Raw genomic sequence first — 27,702 nt, forward strand, 5'->3', positions numbered from 1 at the left:
TTTCTTTATTCTTCCTATTTCTTAACTTTAATTTGTAATATTTTTTTTGTTTTGAACTTAAGAATTTTGTTTTATGTGATTGAATCAAGAAACTCCACATGGTTACAGAAATTTTTTTTTTTTTTTTTTGTTGTAAGTTCATAAAAAAGCTTCAAACTCTGTTTTCCTTTTTTTGGGTTTTATTAGTTTATATGAATTTTAATATATTTTGTAAATGAGTAATGAGCAAAAAAAAAAATTAAAATTACGAGGTTAATGCTGGGTTTTATGTTCTATTTGATGGGTTTTGGTCAAAAGGGGTTCAGATATTTTGGTTTGATTGCTCTGTTTTATTTGCTTTTAGGGTTTTGGAGAGTTTGAGTTTGGGGCAATGGGGTTCAAGGTTTGTTTGTGCAGAACAGCCAATACACACGAATGAAAGAAAGGTTGATCTTTCTAGTTCGGTGGTTTTGAGTTTGGAGACTTTGAACCCGGGTGCTTCTAAACATCTTGAAAAAGCGCTAGGAAGGACGTTGTTATTAATGATTAGACCAACAATTATCCACATTCTCTAAATAGGATTTCACCCAATATGAAGTAAACCCAATACTTAGAATTTTATACATCTCAGACAATTGAAAAAAGGGGGTTTTAATGAAAAATCAGCGATACTGTTCACTTTAACGAAAAACCACATTTTAACAATAAAAAGTCAAACATGATACTATTCACTTTACCTTTTATTTTGTCCTTATCTTTAAGGGAGCATTTTTGCTCACCACCATAAATTATGGTGTATGCTCACCATACATCTAATTAATTGACACGTGTCATTTCACTTAACTCTAGTTAACTTTCACATTAAATGTTAGTTTTTCAATTTTGAAAAAAAAAATTAACCAAGATTAAGTGAAATGACACGTGTCAATTGATTAAGTGTATGGTGAGCATACACCATAGTTTATGATGGTGAGAAAAAATGCTCCCTATCGTTAAAACTCAAAGTTTTCAAACCCTTTTCATTAGTTTTCATTTGAAAAAAATTGATATCACCTTTGCATTTGTATGTTATCACTGTAAAGATTATTCTTTTGATCAGTTAGATGTCTCAGTTTTTATAATCAATGCTTTGGTTAGCTATAAATTCACACACCATTTTCATAATATTTGTTTTCTGCTAACATATTTTTTTTTATAGAAATGATGCAATGGGTTAATCTGAAATTCAGTTTTGGAGAGTTTGAATTTGGGGCAATGGGGTTCAAGGTTTGTATGAATCATTCGTGCAGAATAGCCAATACACACGAATGAAAGAAAGGTTGATCTTTGTAGTTCGGTGGATTTGCCAATCTCTGCTCCAAGTGCAGGTAATTTGTTAGCCCCCTTAGATTTTGCTTACCAAGTTTTAATTTTCAACCATTTTTAAGTTGTGATTTTTTCAATGATGTGTTTTATGGTGTTTGAGTTTGGAGACTTTGAGCCCGGGTGCTTCTAGACATCTTGAAAAAGCGCTAGGAAAGAGGTTGTTATTAATGATTAGACCAACAATTATCCACATTCTCTAAATAGGATTTCACCCAATATGAAGTAAACCCAATACTTAGAATTGTATACCTCTCGGACAATTGAAAAAATGGAGTTTTAACGAAAAGCCGCGATACTGTTCACTTTAACGAAAAACCACATTTTAACACTAAAAAGTCAAACCTTATACTATTCACTTTACCTTTTATTTTGTCCTTATCGTTAAAACTCAAAGTTTTCAAACTCTTTTAATTAGTTTTCCTTTGAAAAAAATTGATATCACCTTTGCATTTGTATGTTATCACTGTAAAGATTATTCTTTTGATCAGTTACATGTCACAGTTTTTATAACCAATGCTTTGGTTAGCTATAAATCCACACACCATTTTCATAAAATTTGTTTTCTACCAACATATTAATTTTGCTCAATGATAATGCCATAATTGGAATATTTTTTTATAGAAATGATGCAATGGGTTAATCTGAAATTCCGAACTTTAGGTGATGTTGAACTTATACATGACTGCTACTGCACATGCTCCTCTTTTTTGGTTGTTGGGTTTTATTTTTATTTCATTTTTTGGTAAATACAATTGGTTTTGCAAAGAACTGACTTTTATCTTATTTATAGTTCTCTATGCATGTAGTTTCACCTTTTTTTATCTCAAGTATCCGGTTGGCTTTATTTATCAAGCACAGAGTTGTGATTCTGGATGCTGACATGATTAACCACAGGTTGGTGCTCCTTGAGAACTTGGTGCGGAGAACTGCAAGCATGTTACAGCGTATTATAGGAATATTACTACTACTTTTTTTTTCCTTTCTGTAAATGATACTAGATTTTAACCGAGAGCAGATTGTATCACACAAAAGCATTGTTTTGCAATCATATTCTGTATTTTGATTTTCCGGTCAAGGAATCTATATTCAGGTTCATATAACTGCTTTCTAGAAGTACTTCTATGTTTTTTAGGAAGCATTTGGACTTGGATAGGAACTTCAAACATGTTTCAAATAAATGCACTTCTAGCAGAAGCGCTTAAAAGCAGAAGTGCTTCGTATAGAAGGGGTTCCAAACTAAAAAGCCCTTTGTTTCATTGCAAGTTGAAGAATTGGTTTTGGATTTCAGGTCAAGCTTTCTAAGTACATTGGGAAGAAGTATGTGATTCTCTTTTTTAACCCATTGCACTTCACATTTGTTTGTCCTGCAGTTAAGTATGTTTTCACAATCAGCATTTTTGCATACAAATTTTGAATCTTTATTAGATGCTTATCTATCTTAATGTGATTGATTTGCTAAAATTTGTGCCCCCACCTTGCAGAAATCACTGCTTTCAGCAACCACCATGCTGAGTTTGCGAAGTTCAACATAGAAATCTTGCATTTTTTAGTTGACACTGTGGTGTGTTGCCCTGCTCCCCACTATCTTCAGTACCACATAAAAGGGTTGCAATTTTGCGTCCATAGAGTTATTTGTTTTGAAATCCCGAATTGAATGAATTTTGTGTTATATATCTCTAGACAATTTTCCAAGAAATCCCATCCCGGTTCTCCCTATTCGAAGAAAATTCTTCAACAGGCTTTGATTTCTAGGTAACGTATGGTTTTCATTCCCGCTGCATCGCGCTGGGCATTTCTCGCTAGTATCACTCTATTTTTGTAAATAAAAATACTGCAACAAAGTAACTTTTAGACAATTAAGCTAACAGGGAACAGATATGCATAAATAAATATTAGTCTAAGCAGTCAAGAGTAATTAGCAGGATATGACATGGTTTCCATCAAGCCGCCGTTGCAGCTGTGGTTCTGAATTTAATCTAAGTAAGCAAGCGGGGTCTGCAAATTCATTGTTGAAGCCAAATTTCCAGGAATATATCTCAAGTTGATGACCACAGTAAACTTATGATCAATCAGTCTCGCCCGAATGCAATTCTTTTTTTGTTTTCATTGAGCATATTTTAAGCAAGTACAATAGACAGGCATTTTTTCACAGCCTATGGGTTTTCTTGGTAGTACTTATAGCCTATAGGCAAAGTGAAAAAGCTCACCTCAGCCCTTGATTAATACATTACATAATTGGATAGGAAGCTTGCATAGCGAGGCCACAAACACCTTCTGGGGCATCAGCGTTTCTAAGAATCTTCATGTAACCATTATCACCCCACCTTTCGGCCCATGAGTTCTTGATTAACCAATAGGGGGTGCCATCTTCCGTTGTCCCATACCCAATGATGGTAACAGCGTGGTTCAATTCTGTCCCACAACTATCATCAGTGAACAGGCCCCCGGAATAGAGCTGAAAGGCTTGTGAGGCAGCGATGGCAACGGAGACTGGTTGCACGGATACAGCCTTGAGCAAATCGGTTTCACTGTTGGGAGTTACCCTTGCATAATTAGTTATCTTGGCAGCAGCCTCATTTGCCAGGCTCGTATCACATGTTCCATCCGAACCCTGGTATGGGTAATTTTCTTCACTGGCAATTCCTCCGTTCTGTTGAATGTATGCAAAGGCTTTAGCCATGTCACCACCTTGGCAGCCAGAGTTACTTGTATCACAGTCCACAAGTTGTTGCTCAGACAGTGAGATCAATTGGCCAGTTTTGATTTTGGTAATCCCTTCGACTGCTGCCACTGCAGAAAATGCCCAGCAACAACCTGCATGTACTCAAACAAACAGATACGAATTAATTTCCGTAGGAAAGAATGCATGAAGAACGTAATTAAAAATATATATGTACGAGTAAGCTTGGCCCAATATTAATATGGTGGTTGGTGCTCTTACCACAGTTCCCTTGATCTTTTACAGGAGTAACAGCATCTTGCTCCCTCCAGTCAATGCTTGGGGGAACATCCGTCAGGCTTAGGTTTTTGTGCGTAAAAGATGCATCTGCGGATGAGGTTGATTCAGTGGGCTTCTTGTATCCAGTATGATGTCTGAGAAATTCTTCATGGGTCATATCAGAAAATTGATTGATGCTTAGCTTGTATGTCTTCTTCCCTTCACTGTTGAATTTCTCCACGAATTCCACATTGTTCTTGAATATGTGGAAACGCCTTTCCTTCTCTGCGCTGTCCTGGTAAACGCGCCCAAACTCTTCCATCCATTGCTCATGTTTTGCAGCAATGGAAGCTTCGTACAATGTGCGGGACGTGGCTTGAGATGCCAAGGTCCCCAAGGTGATGAGTATGGCAACAATTAAAATGTTTCTTTCAAACGCCATTGCTCACAAAGCACCACTGATGATGAGAGGGGCGTTCTGTATCGACAATGGCTTTGATTTAAAGTTGTGATTGGTGTGAAGAAGCAAGCATGCTATCGCGGGTTTATATAGAAGACGATCAGAACCTCCTGTATGTGCACTTTGATGGAACTCTTAGGATGGGAATTTCGTAGGAGTCTTTTCCCATTTGCTGGAGTCTTTTCCCATTGGGTTTTAGTCGCCATGAAATTTCCAAGCACATTTCACAGTTGACGACCACATAAATTTTTTTATCAATCAGTCTGGCCCGAATGTGATTCTTGCTTTTGTTTTCTCCGGGGATTTCACACAAAGAAGTTCGAATGACTCAGTCAACCGATGAATCAAGGGTTGTCTATTGACCTGATGACTACAGGTCCTTTTCTATTTGCCGGAGTCTCTGCCCTTTGGCTTTTAGCTGCCGTGAATGGTGGTGATGACTGCAAGTTTTACAGTCTGCAGTCCTTAACCGTGTCCATACCGTACCATGTTAAGGACTGCAGTCTTTGATGCTTATTTTTGAAGTTCAAGTACTAAAATTGGTAAGCCAATGCAGTTGCCCTCCAACTCAGAGTTGCCAAACTAGCTGTCATAGTGTTTGTTGTAATTAAGCTTCCTTTTTCAAAGCTAATTTCCTTGAGGTTTGCAGATCTTCTAAATTATTTTATGCTAAACTAATTGATAAAAAGTGCTGTAGAATTTTGGTTTCAAAGTGTTTTCTATTTCATAAGTAATTTTGAATGTACAATGCAGTATGTATAGGCGAGAGGAACTGATGGTTACAAGCAACCATCTTTACATGGAACCCTAGAGACCGGTTAAACCTAGGACACAAGCTTTTCCTTAATTTAAGGTGATTTACATCAAATCCAAGACTAAGAAGTAATCAACAAGTTAAGTGCCTTAAATCAAGGAGTTGGAAAATTGGCGGTTGACTTGTGTATCCATGATTACTTGTAGGCTTGAAATGAGAGACATGCTAGGGTTGCTGTTGCTAGGGTTTAGTGTGACTGGTTCCAACACTCCCTCTCAAGCTAGATCGTGAAGTGTAGTCGAGCCAAGCTTGCTCAATAGCCTGTGTAACTGAGAAAAGGGTAAAGCCTTAGCGAATAAGTCAGCCAATTGATCATGGCTTCGAGTGAATTGAGTCTGAATGACTTGTGTTTGAACTTGAGCTCGGATGAAATGGCAGTCCACCTCAACGTGCTTGGTTCTTTCATGAAAAACAAGATTAGCTGCAATGTACATGGCAGCTAGTTATCACACATTAGAGACATGGGGGCTTAATGTGAGAACCTTAAATCTGAAACCAACCCTTTAAGCCAAATCGGTTCGCATACAGTGGCTACCATTTTTCGATACTCCGCTTCAGCACTAGATCGTGCTATAACAGTTTGCTTCTCACTCTTCCATGTCACAAGGTTTCCCCCAACGAAAGTGCAATATCCAGCGGTAGATTTTCTATCAATTGTACTACCTACCCAGTCTGCATCTATGTAAGCATTGATTTGTGTGGACTGATTGTTTGACATAAGAATGCCTCTGTCTCTATAGCCAGAGCACTATTAGATGACGCTGGATCTGCGAAAAAAAAATTGGGATAAACAGGGCTCACAAGGAAATTTGAGCTTTCGTCAAATAAAATATCTTTTTTTTTTTAATTCATGTTAATTTATAGTAATTTATTTTATTTAATTTGGTTTTTAATTCTTTTGTTGTTGTTTTATGATTATGGGGTTTTGTTTTCGGACTCGAACGCCGTTGTCTTACGAAGATCTGTAATCAAGGTAAGCAATTTGAAAATTTTGGCAGATTGAAATCAGAGTTTCAATTTACACATTTGTTTAGATTTGATTTTATTGAAGCAAATATATGCATATTTTCCATCAGCTTTTTCTTCTGTTACTTTGGATAGGTCCTGTTGTCCAGATTTTGAGCATCTTCTTTTGGAAATGATTAATACATGCTGTGACAGGTTAGTTTTATACTCTTTCTAAAAAAAATTTATGCATAGTATTTAAATGTTGTGGCATTTTAAAATTCTTGCTTCTGTGGTTGTGATATGATATTATATATTTGCTTTATTTAATTACAATTTAGGTGTGATGAAAAAATTTAAATTTAATTTCATTATTTTCTTCCCAGCTATCAATTTGTAGCTTGGCATTTACAATTCTTTTGCACATGATACGAAAAAGAACTAGAAATAGCAAAAGAAATTAGGGGATACAAGAAGATCATACTTCTGACACTGCAAATGGAATAGAAATGTTTAATGAAATTTTTTGCCATGCTGATGGTGCACATGCACAAGGTGATGGCATACTAATATAATGGTTGTTCTTTTGCTTTGATGTAGAAGTAAGAAGATTGTTTTGCCTCTTATGTATCCTGCTTCTTTCTACGATATTTTTAGAGCGTCAATAGCATCTCTATTTTTATATTACTTACACATCCGCACACACATATATATGCAAGAGTCAATTTCTACCATGAGGAATAATCTTAAGATTATTCCAAATTAAATACGCAAGAATCAATTTCTACCATGAGGAATAATCTTAAGATTATTCCAAATTAAACTTGACAACAATGCAGGTTGAAAAAAGACTTTACATAAAAGCCTTGATATTAGTTCAAATAGTGAAAAAGCAGAAAAATGAGTTACGATTAAGGTAAGTTAAAAGAAATCTGTTTCTTTCAGTATAACCAAAGAAAAACTTTACGGTACAACTAAGAAGTAAATAGTTTGCATGATTACATCCAACTGAGAATGGATTCTATCCAAATGTAAGATCCAAGGAAACATGAACACAAAATTAACTAAATTTCTTGTTCTTTGTTTCAAAAATTTGCACAAGGAAATAAAGTAGATATATGGGTGGGCAAAAAGCCATCAGAAAACAAAGAGAACTGGGAGGGATGATGGATAGGTTAGTCCCAACTTGACCAAAATTGATCCCAAAAAGGGGGCCAAAAAGGCACAAAAACTACCAAGCAAGAAATATTGGGGTAAGTGGGGAAAATAGGTTTTCAGTGGTGCGCCACTATCCTCAAATCTTATTGGAACCTAAGAAATATGTACAGGGATGGGACTTGGGAGTGTTAACTACATTGGAGAAGAAGCAAAGATGAACAATTGTAAACCAAGAAATGAAGTTTTACAGAGAGAAGAGAAATGTGAGAAAGAATGAATGAAGGTTTTGTATTGAACTCAATGAACTAACTTTACTATTTGTTTACCATAACTATATATGGCTGGCTAGAGGACTAACTAACTCTTTCAACTTTTACATCATCCAATCCTTTACAATTGTTTTGATGAGCTGGCAGAGATGAGTTGGTAGTGATATATTCAACATCCCCCCCAATCTCAACTGGGTTTCCAAGTTTGAGATTGAATGAGTGCTTTGACAAATGTAGAACTACGAAGTGCTTCTTGTCCATGTACTCCTAGCTCTGCTCCCATCATCAATTAATCCTCTGTTCTTGGTGTTTAAGGGTGTCTCAAATAGCAAACACTGAAATATGGACAAATGGACGCACTGCAGATTGATCCTGAGCTTGAAAATGCATTTAGCTATCACTTGCAGGACCATTGGTTTTGTATCCGAAAAATGAGTGGAGAGGTATAATTTCGATAGTCTTTATGTGGCACCATTGCACCTCTCAAATTCTCAACCGCAATATCAAATTCCAAATTTCATTTTTTTTTTCTCAACTCTCTCATGGGCTACTGTAAAAGTCAAATCACATTCAACTTCATGATCTGCACCTTCCTCAAATTGATAGGTATCCATACTCAACATGCTACTTGCTCACTAAACTGACAGGTATTCAGAACTTAAATCCATACTTTGTAGCTACTATTTTCTTTGCTCATCCCTTAGCAAGATTATGGAACCAATTTTTATGCAAAACCCTCTGTTTCCAATAGAATACATAATCAAAGAATAGCCTTTTATAAAGTTGTAACACACCCTCATGCCGGTTATTACAATTCCTTGCGGGATTACCCTTCGTGGGATTTACCGTCATTAACTTCATTTAACATTGGGCCTTTAAAACAGAAAATTAACAAACTATAGTGTGGCATCGGCCTTAACTATAGTACCACAAGATCGCCCCTTGTGGATTTTACCAAAAAACAAAAACAACTACTCTTAACAGTGGCATCACCCTTTCACAATTTCAACAACAGAATATCAACATCTATGTAGGATTACCTTTTGTGGGATTTACCGTTTACAACTTCTTCAAATGTCATCGTATAACCGGACTTACTGTAGATTTATGCTAACAATTGAGTTGGTTAGACTCGACATTATAGGTTGTGATAAGAAATATACTGCACAACTCCTCAGTTAACACCATAAACTTGGCTATGCCAGAATGCAAGAATGCACACCCACACATTCTCATGCATCGTCGTCTTCTTCCCAAAGACTGAACCTTTCACAAGAATTAGTATCCCAACAAACCCCTATGATCAGGCACGTAACTCTGCAAGGTCAACTATTGCAATGGAGACTTAGTCCCAACACATCTATCTACCCAAATCAAACACTCATCAAAACATTCACAAGAAAGATGAACAAAATCAAATATCCGTTCATCAGCAACTTGGCAACAGTCATCACCAAATCAATCTTCAAGACATCAATATTACGGGACTGAGATTCACAAACACTCATCAGCATAACTCGGAAAATTAACCCGACCGAAATCGATCTCCAAGACATCGTGCACCAAATGAAATATCCCAAATAATCCAAACACTGATCTTGAAGTAATGACCAATCTTGAGTCCAAATATCCCAAATATCACACTAATATCCCAGAAAAGATTCACAAGAAAGATGAACAAAATAGTCAACGTTTCCTTGTTGAAACATTTAATCAAACATATTATGTGCACTGTGAAAACCAGAAATCAAGAACCTGATAAGAACTTCAATCTTGACCCAAATAACGATGAGGAAGCAAACCAATCAATCTACTGACCAGCAGCAACCATGGCTTCCCACCAAAAAATTAAGACAATGATATGAGCAGACCACCAAGAAGAAAGAACCAAATCTCCAGATCTCCGATCTCCTCGTGGCATTTAGTTTCATTTAGGCATTTTCACAAACACCAAGCATAACCCCAAATTCGATATTGTAGAATGTAGTTGGCAAAGGAAAATTAACACAACAATCGCCAAAAAATCAACCCAAGAACAATCGCAGAAGCACCAAAAAAGTAATGGAAATTTCTGAAGAAAATCTGAAGAGAAAATAAAACTAGAAAAACGAGGAAATCTAATGAAAAACGAAACCACCAGAATCCATAGCGCGAGCCTGGTGGCTATGATACCATGTTAACTACATTGGAGAAGAAGCAAAGATGAACAATTGTAAAACCAAGAAATGAAGTTTTACAGAGAGAAGAGAAATGTGAGAAAGAATGAATGAAGGTTTTGTATTGAACTCAATGAACTAACTTTACTAGCTGTCTACCATAACTATATATAGCTGACTAGAGGACTAACTAACTCTTTCAACTTTTACATCATCCAATCCTTTACAATTGTTTTGATGAGCTGGCAGAGATGAGTTGGTAGTGATATATTCAACGGGAAGGAGGCAATACCTCCATCCATCCATGTCCCCACTATTTCCAGCACCTCAAAAAGCTAATAAAAAAAGCATCCAAATTAGTGTATAACTACATTATAAAAAAAATAATAATAAAAAAAGAAGAAGATAGTGACAGAGATTTGAGCAAGTCATGCTCACATAAAGCAACCAGTGATCATCTGCAGCTTTTGAGAATAGCATCAGCTTTTAACCGAATCCAGCACCAAATACAAGTGTGCCACAAACATGTCTGCTGATTGGTTGTGAGGGGAGACGCAAGAATTCACCATGGATGCATGCATGGCCATCATGTTCGCGTTCCTGGATTTCCAACGGATGAATGTGAGAGGTATGGAAAGGAGATAAAACAGTGACGTGTCTCTGAATCATGCGACAGGATTAAACGGATCGTTATGGTTTCGTTTGGTGCCTGGAACTCGATTGGATTGGATTACTAAATATATTAAAAGCACGTTGAAGGAAGAAATGCAGAAATTTAATACCGCTTGAAAAATAGAAGTTGAAATAAAGGAAACACATCTTTTCAATCCCGCAAATTTCCACGGATTAGAAGGAATACGTTTGTTTCATGTCAAATCCCTTCTAATCTTCGCAAAATGCAAAATCATTATATCATCATTATGTCATCGATATAACTAATATTTTACGATATATCCAATTCAAATCCATCCCAGGGACCGAACGAGTATAAACAATAATGGAACATCAAATATAACTAACAGAAGCAAATTGAGTTACTAACCAACAGATGCTGGAGTGCATGGTTACATAGCAGTCGACAGCTGCAACTTGCCTTACGAAATTAAGTGAAATACAAGAAAATGAGTATGCATACTACAAATCATAATACAAATCAAAGAGAGGTCTGGAATACACTTCAGGAGCCGGACGAAAGAGCTCCAAAAACCAGACTCAGAGTGACAACAGCACAGCCATTACGTTTAATGGCCCAATACGAGGGATAATCGCCTTCGTTTAACAGAGCGGAGGATGATAAATAACTACCGGAGTTTCCGTTATTACCACCATAGCTCAAGTGCACGTTCAGTTGTTCAAATTCTCAACTCCAATCTTCTGCAGCTCAACCTTGAGAGACTTCAAGTACTGAACAGCTTCGTCCAGAACAGCAACGGTGTTCATTTCATTCCCACCAGGTACAATCCCTCTCAGCGCCCTCACCATCTTCTTCATTTTCTGGCGTTTCCTTTCACTGTTGCAGCTGCTGCTGCTACCAACGGCAGAAGACTTTTCAAGTGAAGAACGCAGCCTTTCCTTCTTGGTTTTCAAACATAACTGGAGCAAGAATCAGAGAATGAGTTCCCATAATTTCCATGAGTTCGTGCTGTACTGACCTCTTCCTCATCATAATCTTCCAGCTCTTCCTCACCAAGCTCAACAATGCATCAATATCATTGGAATCCTCCTTCAGAGTAGATTATGCTTCTCTATCGTCATTATTTCCCTCGTTCAATCTGTTGAAATGTAATCTTGTCTTGGCCCAAGACAATCGATCCGGCCCATGCACAAAAAAATATCCATGCACATGCTAGAGAATTCTAGCAAATTTCAAAGTTGGTGGAATGGTCTAGAAGAATGGTGAGGATTCCACCAACATACAAGATTAATGTAGATAATTCTAGCTTAGAAGGTAGTGGAATTATCTAGATATCTCTAGCATGATGCTTCCATGCTTCTCCAAGGTTCCATCCATGCCTATAAAAGGAGAAGGCATCCACACCATTTGTAACAACCAAGAGAGCAAGTAGTGAGAAGTGAGAAGAAGCAACAAAGCTTCTAAGAGTGTTTGAGTGTTTCCTCTTATACTAGTTTGTGAGTGAATAAAAAATTTTGTGTAAAAACTTTGAGTGTTCTTTCTTTCTCTTGCCTATCAATTCCTCTGTATTATATTCTTCTTTGTGAGATAAACATCTTCAAAGTAGTGAAGTCTTTTGAAGCCCCAACACAATCCCAGATTGTCTTGGATGTAAGTTGCACAGAGGTTAAAGGCAAGACCAGTAATTTTGTGGGCAATTTCAGGATTGAACATAACCTAACTTCAATGATCAGTCTGGTCGAAGATAATGAAATTCTTCGAGCAGATGCTAGAGGTTTGACATTCAACACCATGGAAAGGTTTAAAGTGATTTGCCACATTAGGTAAAATTGCCCCATACGCAGAAGCAATTGGAATGTGCATTACCCACTTGATTTGCAAAGGGCGGAGCTGCCTTGTTGGGGTCAAACTGCTGGTCACTCTGCATCAAAAATTCATACTAAGGCTTAACAGACGAAGTTTTAACCGAAGTGTGAGATTCTTTGACTTGTAACTGGATGAAGGTTTGCAAAAATAATACGAGAACTGTTTGCAAATCAAGTTATTTCCATTTTGGACACAACAGCCACCTATTCCCAACCAAAAGCTACCACAGTAACTACAACTGCCTTCTTATGTATGTGTTTGGGCCAAAAATATTGGTTTGGGCCGAGTTTAGAATTGTTCTCGGCCTAAAGGCCGTGATTAAAAGTCGTTGGGGGTTATCCAACTCGTGGGCCGTTGTTTTGGTCCAAGGGCCTCACTTAGAAGTCGTTGGGGGTTATCCAGCTTGTGGGCCGCGTTGTCAAAGATGACCGTATCCCATTGGGAATCTGTGGGATGTGGGTGAGTCCTATTGCGAGAAGGAGTCTCGACAAGATAAAGATGTTGGAGTTTGAGGATTGTATACGACCTGATAACGAGTTGGGTTCAAAGTCTTGGTAGAAGTAGGATTGACCGAGATAAGGTTGGATCGGGGAAAGGAGTTCTAATTCGAGAATGATTGTGATTTAATGTAAGACGACTATAAAAAGAGGGAGGAGGACATCATTGAAGCTCTTTCCAACACAACACACAAACTGCCCTGCACAAATCCTCGCTCTACGCGAAATCTCTCAACAACCTTGAGATTTTTATTTTCCTTTTCGTTGACACATCTTCAATTTGGATAAACAGCACTGTGAAGGCAATCGGTGGTATCTTCAGTTTGGATAAACAGCACTATCGCTGTAGAACTAGCTAACCGCTGAACATCTTCAGTTTGGATAAACAGCATTGCGTCAAGATCGACTGGTTATCTATCCAAGTCTCAGTTGAGAACGATTTTCGAATCCTTATTTGCAGATGTCATCTCATCAGCCTTTTCGACGAAGTGAGGTGTTACCAGGTTACTACATTCGGCACCCTGGGAGCCGAATTTGATATTGAACTTCGCAGAACTAGCAGCCTTGTCTTCAGGCTCTAGAACCCGAAGGCCGAGGTGTGTTCCTTCCTCTGCCTTAGTCGCGAGATTCAGAAGTCAGCAGCGCGCTCAACGCAACATCAACATATTTTACTCCTCGGCCGAGCTCGGCCGACGAGTTGGCACACCCGCATACAACCGAAGGACGTAGTTAGCTTTTTAATTACTCGACCTGCGCGCCACGTAGACTTGGTAGTTTTTAGGGTCAACAGTATGAATACTACCAGAGTGAAAGTTTGTCCCAAATCCCAGAGTCCAGAGGGCTTCTGATTAAATACTACGTAAAAAGTTTAAGCAGCTGACGGAAATATTCAGCCTGTGAGATCAAACAGTAGGATATCGACAAATTAGTTTTAATATCTTCATAGTGGTACAATCAAGCATGTACGTCAAGAACAATCATTCGAATGCATATCAATACATAAGTCCTGGTAAAGACAGCACTGCTAGAGGGAATAAAAGTTCAATACAAATTTTGTAAAGAATGCCAACAACTATGGAAGTCCATACGAAACCGCAATGACAATGTTCTTTCATTTTTAATGTAAGTGAATTCAACTGAACATTTTATTGCAATCAATCGAAGCTGAAAGAAGACAAACAACGACAGGGAAATATGAATATCAGATGCACCTGACAAACTTGCATCTGGTGGAAGTAGGCAATGACCCCAACACTCATTAAAATCTTCCCGACTTCCTTAACAGCTCGATATTTCTTTACATTTACCCCAATGTTCATTCTCACTCTTCCAACCACCCCCAAAAATCACCAAATAAAAGGATTCTTCGAAAACCGAGTTTTACCTGCAACAGTTAATCCACAAAGCAGCATTGTTAGAATGAGACCAAAAGAGCAGTGCGAAACCGAAATACATCATCAATGCCACACTTGATAAAGAGTACGAAAACATCAACTTGTTCCAAGAACGAAAAGCACAAAGGAAAAAACTTCAGTTCATCGTACTGACGTTTTTGTTCCACGATGACAAAAATTTTATAGAAACACATACGGCAATCAATCGGTTACATTAATCCATTACAAGTTTCAATTTTCACACAAATTTTTATAACCTTATAAGCCGAATTGACGACGGAGAACTAACAAAGCAAAATAAACTGTAATCACTACATTTTTGTCAATGTTTTTGGTTGGAAAAGATGACAACACTAGACAAAGCTATGGAAATTACTTTTTATTAATAAAAAAAATGCTCAAAGCTATACTTTTCGTTTGCTGGAATTGTATAAATATATTAATTAATATAATTTGATCTTGTACTAAATGAATTTTTTTTCTTACGACTATTTTAGGTTGTTTCAACAGAAGCAAGAGCCATGTACAATCTAGGAAGAGCCGGGTTGACATATGTTGGGACTTAAAAAGGCTTCACTACTTTGGAGATGTTTATCTCACAAAGAAGAATGAAATGCAGCGGAATTGATAGGCAAGAGAAAGAGCACTCAAAGTGTTATACAAAAATTTTTTATTCTCACACAAACTTAGTACAAGAGGAAACACTCAAACACTCTCACACTTATTGCTCTCTTACTTGCTCTCACTTCTTCTTAGTTATTGATTGCTTTCACACTTTGTTACATGGATGCATAGCATCACACACCTATTTATAGGCATGTTTGCCGACCTATGCCATCACTAGAGTTTTCTAGTGCATGAACATGCACATACTACACCAACCTAGGCATTTGCTAGATTATTCTAGCTTATTATGCATGCCACCGACATGGGCATTACATAATAACCTATACATTTATGATGGTTCTAGCCTTTTCTACATACAAACCATTTTTCTAGATTTTCTTAAACTTTTCCAACTTTCTACCTTCTTTGCTAGAGTTTTCTAGCATTTTCTCATTGGTTTTGGGTTGGATCACTTGTCTTGGGCCTAAGACAAGATTACTATTCAACATCCCCCCTTAATCTTGTCTTGTGACGCCGATTGAGTTTCTCAGTCTGACAAAGTCTTCTTGCCTAAGTGGTTTGGTAAATATGTCGGCGACTTGGTCTTGTGACTTCACGTATTCCACTTGCACATCCTTTCTTGCAATGCACTCTCTTATGTAGTGATAACGAGTATCTATGTGCTTGCTTCTGTCATGGAATACTGGATTCTTTGCTAGGGCTATTGCAGACTTGTTGTCGACATAGATCTCTGTTGGTTCTTCTTGTGGCATGCTTAATTCTTTTAGCAAGTTTCTCAGCCAGATTGCATGACAGACACAAGAGGTAGCAGCTACGTATTCAACTTCGCAGGTAGAGAGAGTGACAATCGGTTGCTTCTTCGACATCCATGTGAATGCAGTGTCTCCCATGAAGAACACAAATCCAGTAGTGCTTTTTCTATCATCGGAATCTCCTGCCCAGTCACTATCGCTATATCCAACAAGTTTGTAGTTACTAGAACTTGAATAGAACAAGCCAAAGTTAATGGTACCTTTAAGGTATCGAAGAATTCTTTTGGCTGTCTTCAAATGTGTAGTTGTGGGATTCTCCATGTAGCGACTGACTAATCCGACGGCATAGAGAATATCTGGTCTTGTGCAAGTCAAGTAACGCAAGCTTCCAACTAAACTCTTGAAAAATGTTGGATCTACACTTTCTCCTTCGTCATGCTTGGTTAGTTTGACTCCGCACTCCACTGGCGTGCTTATGGGCTTGCAGTCGTCCATTTTGAACTTTTTCAGTATCTCCTTTGTGTAGCTTTCTTGGGAGATGAAAATGCCTTCTTCATTCTGCTTGACTTCAATGCCTAGGTAGTAAGCCATCAACCCGATGTCGGTCATCTCGAATTCTTTGGTCATCACTCTCTTGAACTCTTCAAACATGCTTGGATTACTTCCGGTGAAGATTAGATCATCCACATATAAGCACACAATCAAAATATCTTCATCTTTGACTTTGACGTAGAGAGCATGTTCATGAGGGCACTTGGTGAAGTTGTTCTCCTGGAAGTACTTGTCGATGCGACTATTCCATGCTCTTGGCGCTTGTTTTAACCCATAAAGGGCTTTCTTCAGCTTCAGAACTTTGTCTTCATGCCCTTTGATTTCATAGCCTGATGGTTGCTGAATGTAGACTTCTTCTTCAAGGATTCCATTTAGGAAAGCAGACTTCACATCCATTTGTTGAATCTTCCATTTGTTTTGAGCTGCCAAAGAAATTAGTAATCGTATAGTTTCCAAACGAGCAACAGGTGCAAATACCTCATCATAGTCGATTCCGGCTCTTTGACTATAGCCCTTCGCCACTAATCTCGCCTTGTATCTTTCGACCTCTCCATTGGCATTCTTCTTTGTCTTATACACCCACTTGACTCCGATGGCTTTGTGTCCTTTCGGAAGAATAGCGAGTTCCCATGTATCATTCTTCTGGATTGCTTCAATTTCTTCATCCATTGCTTTCCTCCACTTAGTATCTTGCACTGCTTCTTGGAAGTCAACTGGTTCACAATCAGCAAAGAGACAGAAAAGTGTAGGATTATCGAGTCTTTCAGCTACCTCATAAAGATCTCGTAGACTTCTTGTGCGTGGTACTTCTCTTTCATTTAGACTCCCACTTGATGATGCTGATGCTGGTGAATTACCATGATTGGTTGATGTTGGTGAAGCAGGTGGAGTAGTGGATTCTTGTTGAACCTCTCTTGCTTGCTCCATCATCCCTTGTTCATTATCTTCTTCAAACTGAGGAAAGAAGTGAAGATCACCTGCATGAGAGCAAAAATCCCATTCTCCTTCTTCATCGAACGTCACATCTCGACTGATCACCGTCTTCCCATTGTTTGGATTATACAACTTGTAGCCTTTTGAATTTGAGTCATAGCCGATGAAAATGAACTTCTCACTTTTGTCGTCGAGTTTGGTTCTCCTCTCGTCTGGTACATGAACATGGGCTATGCTTCCAAAAACTCTTAGATGGGAAATACCTGGCTTTCTTCCACTCCATGCTTCTTGTGGAGTCTTTCCCCACACACTTCTTGTTGGAGAACGATTGGATAGGTAGACAGCACATGCTACAGCTTCTGCCCATAACTCTTTAGGTAATCTCTTACTTTTGAGCATACTTCGAGCCATGTCGAGGATAGTTCGATTTTTTCTTTCCGCCACACCATTTTGTTGAGGGGATCTTGGAACTGTCAAAGGTCGACGAATTCCATTTTCTTCACAAAACTCTTGAAATTCCTTCGAAGTGAATTCTCCTCCTCGATCAGATCTCATGGCTTTGATCTTGCAACCACTTTCTTTTTCTACAGCGGCTTTGAACTTCTTGAATGCTCCAAAGACTTCTGATTTCTGCTTCAAGAAATACACCCAGGTTTTCCTTGAAAAATCATCAATGAAGAGAAGGAAATAATTATTTTTACCTAAAGAGCTTGGTTTTATTGGGCCGCACACATCGGTGTGAATGAGCTCAAGTGGCTTCTGGGTTCTTGTGGTCGACTCCTTTGGAAAGCTTTTCCTGAACTGTTTCCCAAGTAAACATCCTTCACAAACTTGATCAGGGTGGCTGATGCACGGTAAGCCTCTCACCATCTCCTTCTTAGATAATAACTCCAATCCCCCAAAGTTAAGATGCCCAAAACGAAGATGCCAAAGCCAAGATATGTCTTTGTAACATATCTTGAGACACTTTGCAACATCGTTTTGAATGTTCATGGGAAACATCCTATTCTTTGACATTTTCGCCTTGGCAATTAATCTTCCTTTGTCATCTCTAAGAAAAAGGATATAATTTTTCGTATGAAAATCATAACCTTTTTCTAAGAGTTGACCCAAACTCAAAATGTTGCTTTTCATATTGGGCACGTAGTAGACATTTGAAATTAATTGGTGACCGCCATTTTTCAAGGGAATAAGGATGTTACCTTTTCCTTTTACAGGTATTTTGGATTCGTCTCCAAAAGAAACGTTGCCACTCACTGATTCTTTGAGCTCTACGAACATACTTCTTCTTCCGCACATGTGGTTGCTAGCGCCGGTGTCAAGGTACCATGTATAGTCTTGGTCTCCATCATTGTTCTGGCATGCTAATAGCACAACGCCATTCTCTTCTTTATCTTCTCTCACATAATTGACCTTCTCATTAGGTCTGTTGCTTGGAGCTCTACATTCCCAAGCATAATGCCCAAACTTTTGACAATTGTAGCATTGAACTTGAGATTTTTCATACCTCAAGTTTGAGCGCCTTCTTCCACGACCTTTTGTTGAGCTTCCTCCTCTTTCGTAGTTGTTATGGTTGTTGAAGTTCCAACCACGTCCACGTCCATGTCCACGTCCACGACCTCGACCACGACTTCTTTCGTACTGGCTTCTCTCGTTGTCCAAGCTTTCTTCTTTCTTCTTTGGCTGGACATGCGTCTTGAGGAGCTGCTCATCATTCCCTTGCCTCTTCTTATGTTTCTCTTCATATGCTTGTAGCGAACCCATTTATTGCTCTATACTAATTTCTTCCAAGTTCTTTGTTTCTTCAATCGTCACGACAATGTGCTCGAACTTGGGGTCCAACGAGCGTAGTATCTTCTCCATAATTCTAACATCTTCTAACTTTTCTCCGTTTCTTTTTAATTGATTGGAAACGGCTAAGACTCTTGAAAAATAATCAGAGATTGATTCAGACCCTTTCATTTGTAGAGATTCGAACTCACCTCTTAGTACTTGAAGACGAACCTTTTTCACTTGTTCGGCTCCTTTGTAAGAGGTTTGAAGCTTCTCCCATGCTTGCTTGGCAGAGGTTGCACTCGAGACTTTCTCAAAGCCATTGTCATCTAATGCTTGGTAGATGAGGTAGAGAGCCTTCTTGTCTCTCTTTCTTGAATCTTTCAAACTCTCCTTCTGGGGTTGGGACAGAGTAGCTTCATCTTCTGGCTCAGTGTAGCCTTTCTCCACAACTTCCCATACATCATGTGCTCCCAAAAGGGCCTTCATTTTAATACTCCAATTATCGAAGTTGTTGTTGTCGAGCACTGGAACTTGGAAGGCTGCCATAGCGTTGCTAGCCATAGCTCTGGTACCACTTTGTTGGGACTTAAAAAGGCTTCACTACTTTGGAGATGTTTATCTCACAAAGAAGAATGAAATGCAGCGGAATTGATAGGCAAGAGAAAGAACACTCAAAGTGTTATACAAAAAATTTTTATTCTCACACAAACTTAGTACAAGAGGAAACACTCAAACACTCTCACACTTATTGCTCTCTTACTTGCTCTCACTTCTTCTTAGTTATTGATTGCTTTCACACTTTGTTACATGGATGCATAGCATCACACACCTATTTATAGGCATGTTTGCCGACCTATGCCATCACTAGAGTTTTCTAGTGCATGAACATGCACATACTACACCAACCTAGGCATTTGCTAGATTATTCTAGCTTATTATGCATGCCACCGACATGGGCATTACATAATAACCTATACATTTATGATGGTTCTAGCCTTTTCTACATACAAACCATTTTTCTAGATTTTCTTAAACTTTTCCAACTTTCTACCTTCTTTGCTAGAGTTTTCTAGCATTTTCTCATTGGTTTTGGGTTGGATCACTTGTCTTGGGCCTAAGACAAGATTACTATTCAACAACATATTGGAGTCCCAACGTTAATGTTGTGAGGGATCCGAGGTGGGGAAGAGCCACGGAAACACCCGGTGAAGACCCTTATGTTGTTGGCGTTTATGCCTCTAACTACGTCAGAGGCTTGCAGGATGTTGAGGGCACAGAGAATGCTACAGATTTGAACTCTAGACCTCTCGAAGTTTCCTCATGCTGCAAACATTATGCCGCCTACGATGTAGACAACTGGCTCGGTGTTGATCATTACCATTTTGATGCCAGGGTAAGTCTATAATGTTAGATAATAAACCACGTATAATCAACTAATTAAAGTGATACAAAATGTGTTTCCTAGCATATTCTTATTTCCTTTTTGTTGTGAAAAGGTGACGGAGCAAGATATGGCGGAAACTTTCCTAAAACCATTCGAGATGTGTATTAAGGATGGCGATGTAAGCAGTGTAATGTGCTCTTATAACCGTGTTAATGGCATACCTACCTGTGCTGATCCGAAACTCCTGACACATACCATTAGAGGAGAGTGGGATCTTCACGGGTACGTATGCTAATCACCTTTAAAAAATTTCTCCTAAAGTTTTCATGGATACGAATAATTTTTTATTTTATTCTTTTGTCTTGCAGATATATAGTCGCGGATTGTGACTCTCTTGAAGTTATGGTGGACCACCACAAATGGCTCAGCGACACCAATGAGGATGCTGCTGCACAAGCTTTGAAAGCAGGCCAGTACTCCTTGCAAAATTTACTTACTGAACCGTTTTTGTTTGGGAAATACTTGTTGGCGTGAGGGGTTTTGTAAAAAGGGTATATAAATATATTGTAAATATTAGGAATTCCTTATTAGGAAGGATTTGTGAGTCTTTTATTGTTACCTTGTAGAATAAGGGTTGTAGCTTGTATATATTTTTCCTTTATGCAATACAATGAAAATTAATCCGTAAAATTCAAGTTGGCATCAGAGCCTACCGTACCCTAGAAAAAATTCCCACCATACCCGTGTATCGCAAAGAGGAAAGCAGCAAGGTTTCTAGGCTGTCGCTGCATCTCTATAGCAAGCCAAACCCTTGTGTGTAGCTGTTGTGTTCTGTGTTGTTGTGCCGTATACAATTTGGCTTAGGCAATAGAATTTGTATCTGCTGCAGTAACTTCAAGTTTTTAACAGGGCTATTTGATGTGCTTTATTGCTGTCTTTAGTGCGGCTGTAATCAAAATTGTCGTCTGCGATTGGCTTTAACAAGGAGTTGTTTACTGATGAGTATAACTACAATTCTTGTGTCGTGCTACACTTGAATTGTTCTCAAGTATTGTGCCTTTGTTCTTGTTCTCAAGTAATTGATTGATTCAGCATGTGGTTCCGTAATTGGTGTGGTGTTGTGATTGTCGTGTATTACTGTCTCGTGAGTTATTACAATGACGAATGCAGGTTGGATTTTGGATTCTGGTGCAACAGATCATATGACGTATAATAAAACCTTGTTTCAATCTATGACACATCCTCATAGAAAGTGTGTGGCAACCGCCAATGGTTCTACTGCTGCTGTTGTTAGAGCGGGAATAGTGTCTCTTACACCCTCTCTTCCCTTACATAATTGTTTATTGGTTCTGTCATTGTCCCATCACTTATTGTCGGTACCTCAAGTCAATGAACAATTGGATTGTGTTGTATTAATGTATCCTTCATTTTGCTTGCTTCAGGATATTTAGACAAAAGAGATCATTGGGCGTGGCACTAAGAGAGAGGGTCTATATTATGTGGATGATGTGGTTCCTAGAAGAGCTAATTTGGTTCATGCGTCACATAATAGTAGTCTACAGAGGGTATTGTTATTGCATCATCGTTTGGGGCATGCATCGTTTGGTTATTTGAAACATATATTACCTGATTTGTTCAGTGGTATTGAAGACTCAGAATTGAAATGTGAAGTATGTATTTTAGCCAAAAGTCATCGTGCTTCATTCCCTCCAAGTATGAATAGAACATCTTCTCCATTTGCGCTAGTTCACTCTGATGTGTGGGGGCCTTCCCTTATTAGTACTACTTCGGGAATTAAATGGTTTATTACATTTGTTGATGATTGCACTTGTATGACGTGGGTTTATCCGTTGAAACATAAAAGTGATGTTAGTATGATTATTCGGTCTTTCTCTTAGATGGTGGTTACACAATAGTCCTCCGTTATTAAGGTTCTTCATACTAATAATGAGGGAGAATATGTTAACTCTGAGCTATCTACTTTTTCCGTGATCAAGGAATTCTTCATGAGACAACGTGTTCGTATACCCCACAACAGAATGGGGTAGCTGAGAGAAAAAACCGTCATATTTTGGAAACTGCTCGTGCATTGCTTATTGGTGGTTATGTGCCCAAAAGTTTATGGCCAGACGTCATCACCTATGCCGTGTATGTTATAAATCGCATGCAATCCCGGGTTGTAGAATTTCGTACTCCACTCCAAGTGTTGACGGAACATGTTCCGGTTGTTTCTACGAATACTCTCACTACTCGAGTGTTTGGATGCGTTGCTTATGTTCATATTCACAAGATTCATCGTAGTAGATTGGATCCTTTTGCTCTTCGGTGTGTCTTTGTGGGTTTTGCATCCCCCAAAAAGGTTACAAGTGTTACCATCCTGCAACTCGCCACATGTATATAACCATGGATGTGACTTTCTTTGAGTCAGAATATTTTTATACTCCCGTATCACCACCCTTCGATCACAAGGGGGAGAATTTTAGTTGTGATCTTGATGGTGTTTTTGAATGGTTGGATGTACAAGAGGTAACAGTTTCAGGGGGAGTGCATGGTGCCGTGCCGAGTGATGCAGTTGATGCTCGGTCTCCTCCTGTTGAAGAGCCTATTGTGAGTGTTCAGCAGCTTCTCACCGAAGAAAAGGCTGCCAGTTCGTGTGTTGGTGTTGCCGAAGAGGTTTGTACTGATGGTCAGTCAGTTGTTGCCGAAGCAGCTTCCTCTCCTCTCTCTAGCTCAACAGTGCCGTTGTCCAATACATCTTCTCTGGATATCCCTGAGGTAAGCACTAGTGATACTCATGTAACTAATGATGTTATAAGTACATATAAATTGCCACCAAGGTAAAATCGTGGTGTACCTCCTGACAGGTTCTCTCCGGAGGGAAAAGTGAAGTATCCCATAACCAATTATGTGTCCTGTAAAAACCTTTCATCTGAACGCCAAGCTTGGGTGAATAATGTGGATTCAATTCAAGTACCAACTCGAGTAGAAAACGCTTTGAAGAGTCGAGAATGGACAGAAGCAATGGATGAAGAGATGAGGGCATTGCAGAAAAATAATACATGGGAAGTAGTTGAGCTGCCAAAAGGAAAAAAGCCAGTTGGATGCTAATGGGTTTTTACAGTTAAATACAAGGCTAATGGATCACTCGACAGGTATAAAGCAAGGTTGGTGGCGAAAGGGTATACTCAAACATATGGAGTTAATTATCAGGAAACTTTGTCTCCTGTGGCTAAGATGAATAGGTATGAGTCCTTATCTCACTAGCTGCAAATTTGAATTGGCCACTGAAACAGTTTGATGTAAAAAAATGCATTTCTTCATGGACATCTAGAAGAAGAAATGTATATGGATTTTCCTCCAGGGTATAGCAACGGAGGAAAAATGGGAGTGTGCCGACTGCGGAAGTCCTTTTATCGGCTTAAACAATCACCATGTGCATGGTTTGGGAGGTTCACTCAGGCCATGAGAAAGAATGGGTATTTTCAGAGTCATTCTGATCATACTTTATTTGTGAATCGGATGAACAATAAAGTAATAGCCTTGATTATTTATGTAGATGATATGATAATAACAGGTGATGATTCAGATGAAATTATCAAGCTGGAGAAGAACCTATGATAATAACAGGTGATGATTCAGATGAAATTATCAAGCTGGAGAAGAACCTTTCTGCCGAGTTTGAGATGAAAAATTTGGGTGACTTAAAGTATTTCCTTGGTGTTGAAGTTGCTCGTTTGTCCAGAGGTATTTTCTTGTCTCAACAAAAATATGTTCTAGATTTATTGAAGGAAACATGTATATTTGGGTGTGAACCAGTGGATAAAGGCAGATATCAGAGACTGGTAGGAAGACTAATTTATTTAGCTCATACTCATCCAGATATAGCCTATGCAGTAAGTGTGGTGAGTCAGTTTATGCACTCGCGGAGTGTGGATCATATGGCAGCTGTTATTCGAATTTTGGCTTATTTGAAGTTGGCTCCAGGAAAAGGAATTTTGTATAAAAATTCAAGTCATCTGAGAGTTGAGGGATTTACTGACGCTGATTGGGTAGGTAATGTGACTGATAGGCGCTCTACTTCTGGATACTTTACGTTTGTTGGTGGAAATCTAGTTACATGGAGAAGTAAGAAGCAAAATGTGGTGTCAAGGTCTTCAGCTGAGGCCGAATTCAGAGGTATGGCACATGGGATATGTGAAGTTCTTTGGTTACGTAAGTTACTTGGTGGTCTAGGTTTCAAAGCAAAGGAGGCAATAAGCTTATATTGTGATAATAAGTCCGCACGGGAGATTGCAGAGAACCCGATACAACATGACAGAACAAAGCATGTAGAGGTTGACCATCACTTTATTAAGGAAAAGCTTGAGAAGAAAATTGTGTCAATACCGTTTGTGAACTCAGAAGAGCAACTCGCATATATCCTCACTCATGCCGTGTGTGGTAGGTTGGTTGGTGACTCACTTGTCAAGTTGGACATGTGTGATATCTATGCTCCAACTTGAGGGGGAGTGTTGGCGTGAGGGGTTTTGTAAAAAGGGCATATAAATATATTGTAAATATTAGGAATCCTTTACTAGGAAGGATTTGTGAGTCCTTTATTGTTACCTTGTAGAACAAGGGTTGTATCTTGTATATATTTTTCCTTTATGCAATACAATGAAAATTAAGCCATAAAATTCAAGTATACTTATGTTCTTGCTTTACCGTACTTAATTACTAGGTTTGATTAATTAAGTTCCATGTTAATTACTTTAGGGATGGATTTGGACTGTGGAGACTACTACCCAAACTTCACTCAAAGTTCGGTGAGGCAAGGGAAGGTGAAGGAGGTAGAAATCGACCGATCACTCAAGAACCTTTATGTGGTGCTTATGAGGCTAGGTTTGTTCGATGGGAATCCCACTTTTAAGTCTCTTGGCAAGAAGGATGTGTGCTCCAAACAACATATTGAATTAGCAACAGAAGCAGCAAGGGAAGGAATCGTTTTATTGAAAAATGCCAATGAAACTTTGCCGTTGAAATCGAAGAAAATAAAAAAACTAGCCATCGTCGGGCCTCATGCCAATGCTACTGCAGCAATGATTGGAAACTATGCAGGTATTGAATCTAAAAATGCTCTTTGAATTAAGTTCGACATGTCAAAAATAATATACTCATCAATTAAACATACAATTCCGATTTTGTGTTCAGGTATTCCTTGCCAATTCACTTCACCTCTCGATGCATTTTCATCCTATGGAGAAATTAAGTATGAAATGGGATGCGATGGAGTTGCATGTGCAAATGGTAGTCTGATATTCCCTGCCATGAGGGCCCCAAAGCACGCAGATGCAGCTATAATTTTTGCTGGGTTGGACTTATCAGTTGAGGCAGAGAGCTTGGATAGGGTGGTGTTAGATAGTGGCCAAATTAGTGGCCAATTTGGTATTCACTTTCGGCTAGTAAACTAAACAAAGAAAAGTTTGGTGGACATCATCATGAGTAAATACACAATGATGATGTTTGTTGAAAAGAAAAAAGGAAGGTCATGATGATGTTTGTAAAGGAATGATTATTCCTTTACTTTGGATTTTTTATTGAATGCTTTTGTATGGATAAAGGTTGCAGCCGAATGTGGGAGAGGTGGGGGAGCGGCATCAGATGAGAGACATACCAAGGAGAGCGTTCGGCTCTCCCATTTGAAACAGTGCTGCTCCTTCCCATTTGTCTGTAATCCCCTTTTGTTAGTAATCCCTCAATCAAAGATGTTGCTGCTACATGTTGTGTAGCTTTTGGGAAAGGAGGATTTGGTATGTATTTTCTTCTTCGCCGGTTGTTCTTTGTGAGAGTGAGAGTTATTGGGTGTATGTGGGATTTGGGTTTGAGAGTTAAAACTCTATTTGTAATCTCCATTTTGATATTAGTGGAATTTCCTCGCCATCTCGGAACTGGACGTAGGCTTACGCCGAACCAGTATAAATCCTTGTGTTATTTGGATTATTTGTCTTATCATATTTTGCCATTGTAGCTTATTAGTTTCATATTTGACGCTTCCTCACAACAGGTGGATCTGCTTCTCCCTGGCTACCAAACCCAGTTTATCAATCAAGTTGCTCAAGTCTCCAAGGGTCCAGTGATCCTTGTAATCATGTCAGCTGGTGGTGTTGATATCAGTTTTGCCAAACAAAATGATAACATCAATGCAATATTGTGGGCTGGGTACCCGGGGGAGGAAGGCGGTCGTGCCATTGCAGATGTTGCTTTCGGACATTACAATCCTGGTAAGTACACATAAAGCTAAAAGAATCACATTTTGAGTCCACATTAGTTGATGATAATGTTGCATCATTTAGCATAGTTTTTTTCCTAAATGTATTTCTTAGCTTTTAACTTGATCACCAAACATCTAATGTATATGTTTACTATGTTACAGGAGGAAGATTGCCTCTTACATGGTATGAAGCTGGTTACGTGGATATGCTACCCATGACATCCATGCAATTGAGACCAATTGCTAGCCTAGGCTACCCCGGTCGTACATACAAATTCTACAATGGCTCCACAGTTTACCCATTTGGATACGGCCTTAGCTACACCCAGTTCAACTACACTCTGCGATCTGCAAAGAGATCTCTGGATATAAACTTAAGAAAGTCCCAACACTGCCGCGACATAGAGTACAAGGATCATGAATACAAGCCACCTGGCCCTGCAGTCCTTATTGACGACTTGCAATGCAACCATGAATTTGGGTTCGGGGTTGAAGTTAAAAATGTGGGTAAGAGGGATGGAAGTGAAGTCATCATCGTTTACTCAAAACCACCAAATGGCATCGCCGCTACGCATGCCAAGCAAGTGATTGGGTTTAAAAGGGTTTTTGTGAAAGCCGGAAAAAGCGAAACTGTTAACTTTGTGTTCAATGCCTGCAAGAGCTTGGGACTTGTCAACTACAATGCTTACAATCTTCTAACATCAGGCAGACACACAATTTCGATTGGCGATGATGTCGTCTCCTTCCCTATTCAAGTCAACATTTAAGAGTGAATTTTTATTGCAAATGAACTCCCAATGGGGTATTAGGCTTATTGTGAGTAAATAATTATTTAGTAGAATAATTAGAAGGCTAGCTGCTGATGCACCTCCTTTCCCTCTTCAGATCAGATGAGCTTGTAAACGGTAGCCAGTTGATTTCTAATTTTCATCTACTTCATGTCTATTTGATCA

The 27,702-nt window shown here is 38.8% G+C and overlaps 2 protein-coding genes and 2 pseudogenes across 2 annotated transcripts; 1 reads left to right on the forward strand and 3 right to left on the reverse strand.

Annotated features, from left to right (window-relative positions):
* The window catches only part of LOC126621724 (transcription factor bHLH144-like), a 50,242-nt pseudogene extending 37,033 nt beyond the window's left edge, over positions 1–13,209 (reverse strand).
* On the reverse strand, positions 3,404–4,811 carry LOC126621721 (zingipain-2-like). Its single transcript, XM_050290284.1, has 2 exons — positions 4,286–4,811; positions 3,404–4,158 (listed from the first exon to the last, which is right to left on the reverse strand). The coding sequence occupies exons 1-2, from the start codon at positions 4,722–4,724 to the stop codon at positions 3,572–3,574; spliced, it is 1,026 nt and encodes a 341-aa protein (XP_050146241.1). The 5' UTR covers positions 4,725–4,811; the 3' UTR covers positions 3,404–3,571.
* LOC126621725 (transcription factor bHLH144-like) lies at positions 11,119–12,778 on the reverse strand (annotated as a pseudogene).
* Positions 13,210–14,869: 1,660 nt separating the features above from the next.
* On the forward strand, positions 14,870–27,702 carry LOC126622918 (beta-xylosidase/alpha-L-arabinofuranosidase 1-like). The gene is made up of 9 exons (XM_050291598.1): positions 14,870–14,890; positions 14,973–15,025; positions 20,256–20,508; positions 20,612–20,781; positions 20,868–20,968; positions 25,255–25,596; positions 25,690–25,886; positions 26,543–26,759; positions 26,912–27,702. The coding sequence occupies exons 1-9, from the start codon at positions 14,870–14,872 to the stop codon at positions 27,514–27,516; spliced, it is 1,959 nt and encodes a 652-aa protein (XP_050147555.1). The 3' UTR covers positions 27,517–27,702.

This window comes from Malus sylvestris, chromosome 5 (genome assembly GCF_916048215.2).
Source record: "Malus sylvestris chromosome 5, drMalSylv7.2, whole genome shotgun sequence".
NCBI classification, from domain to species: domain Eukaryota; kingdom Viridiplantae; phylum Streptophyta; class Magnoliopsida; order Rosales; family Rosaceae; genus Malus; species Malus sylvestris.

Excerpts from the sequence above, each read along its gene's own strand:
- LOC126621721 (XM_050290284.1), bottom strand. The coding sequence starts at position 4,724 with ATGGCGTTTGAAAGAAACATTTTAATTGTTGCCATACTCATCACCTTG. Across the intron at positions 4,159-4,285 it reads AAAAGATCAAGGGAACTGTG|GTTGTTGCTGGGCATTTTCT; the intron begins GTAAGAGCACCA and ends GAGTACATGCAG.
- LOC126622918 (XM_050291598.1), top strand. The coding sequence starts at position 14,870 with ATGCTCAAAGCTATACTTTTC. Across the intron at positions 14,891-14,972 it reads TGCTCAAAGCTATACTTTTC|GTTGTTTCAACAGAAGCAAG; the intron begins GTTTGCTGGAAT and ends CGACTATTTTAG. Across the intron at positions 25,597-25,689 it reads AATGATTGGAAACTATGCAG|GTATTCCTTGCCAATTCACT; the intron begins GTATTGAATCTA and ends TTTTGTGTTCAG.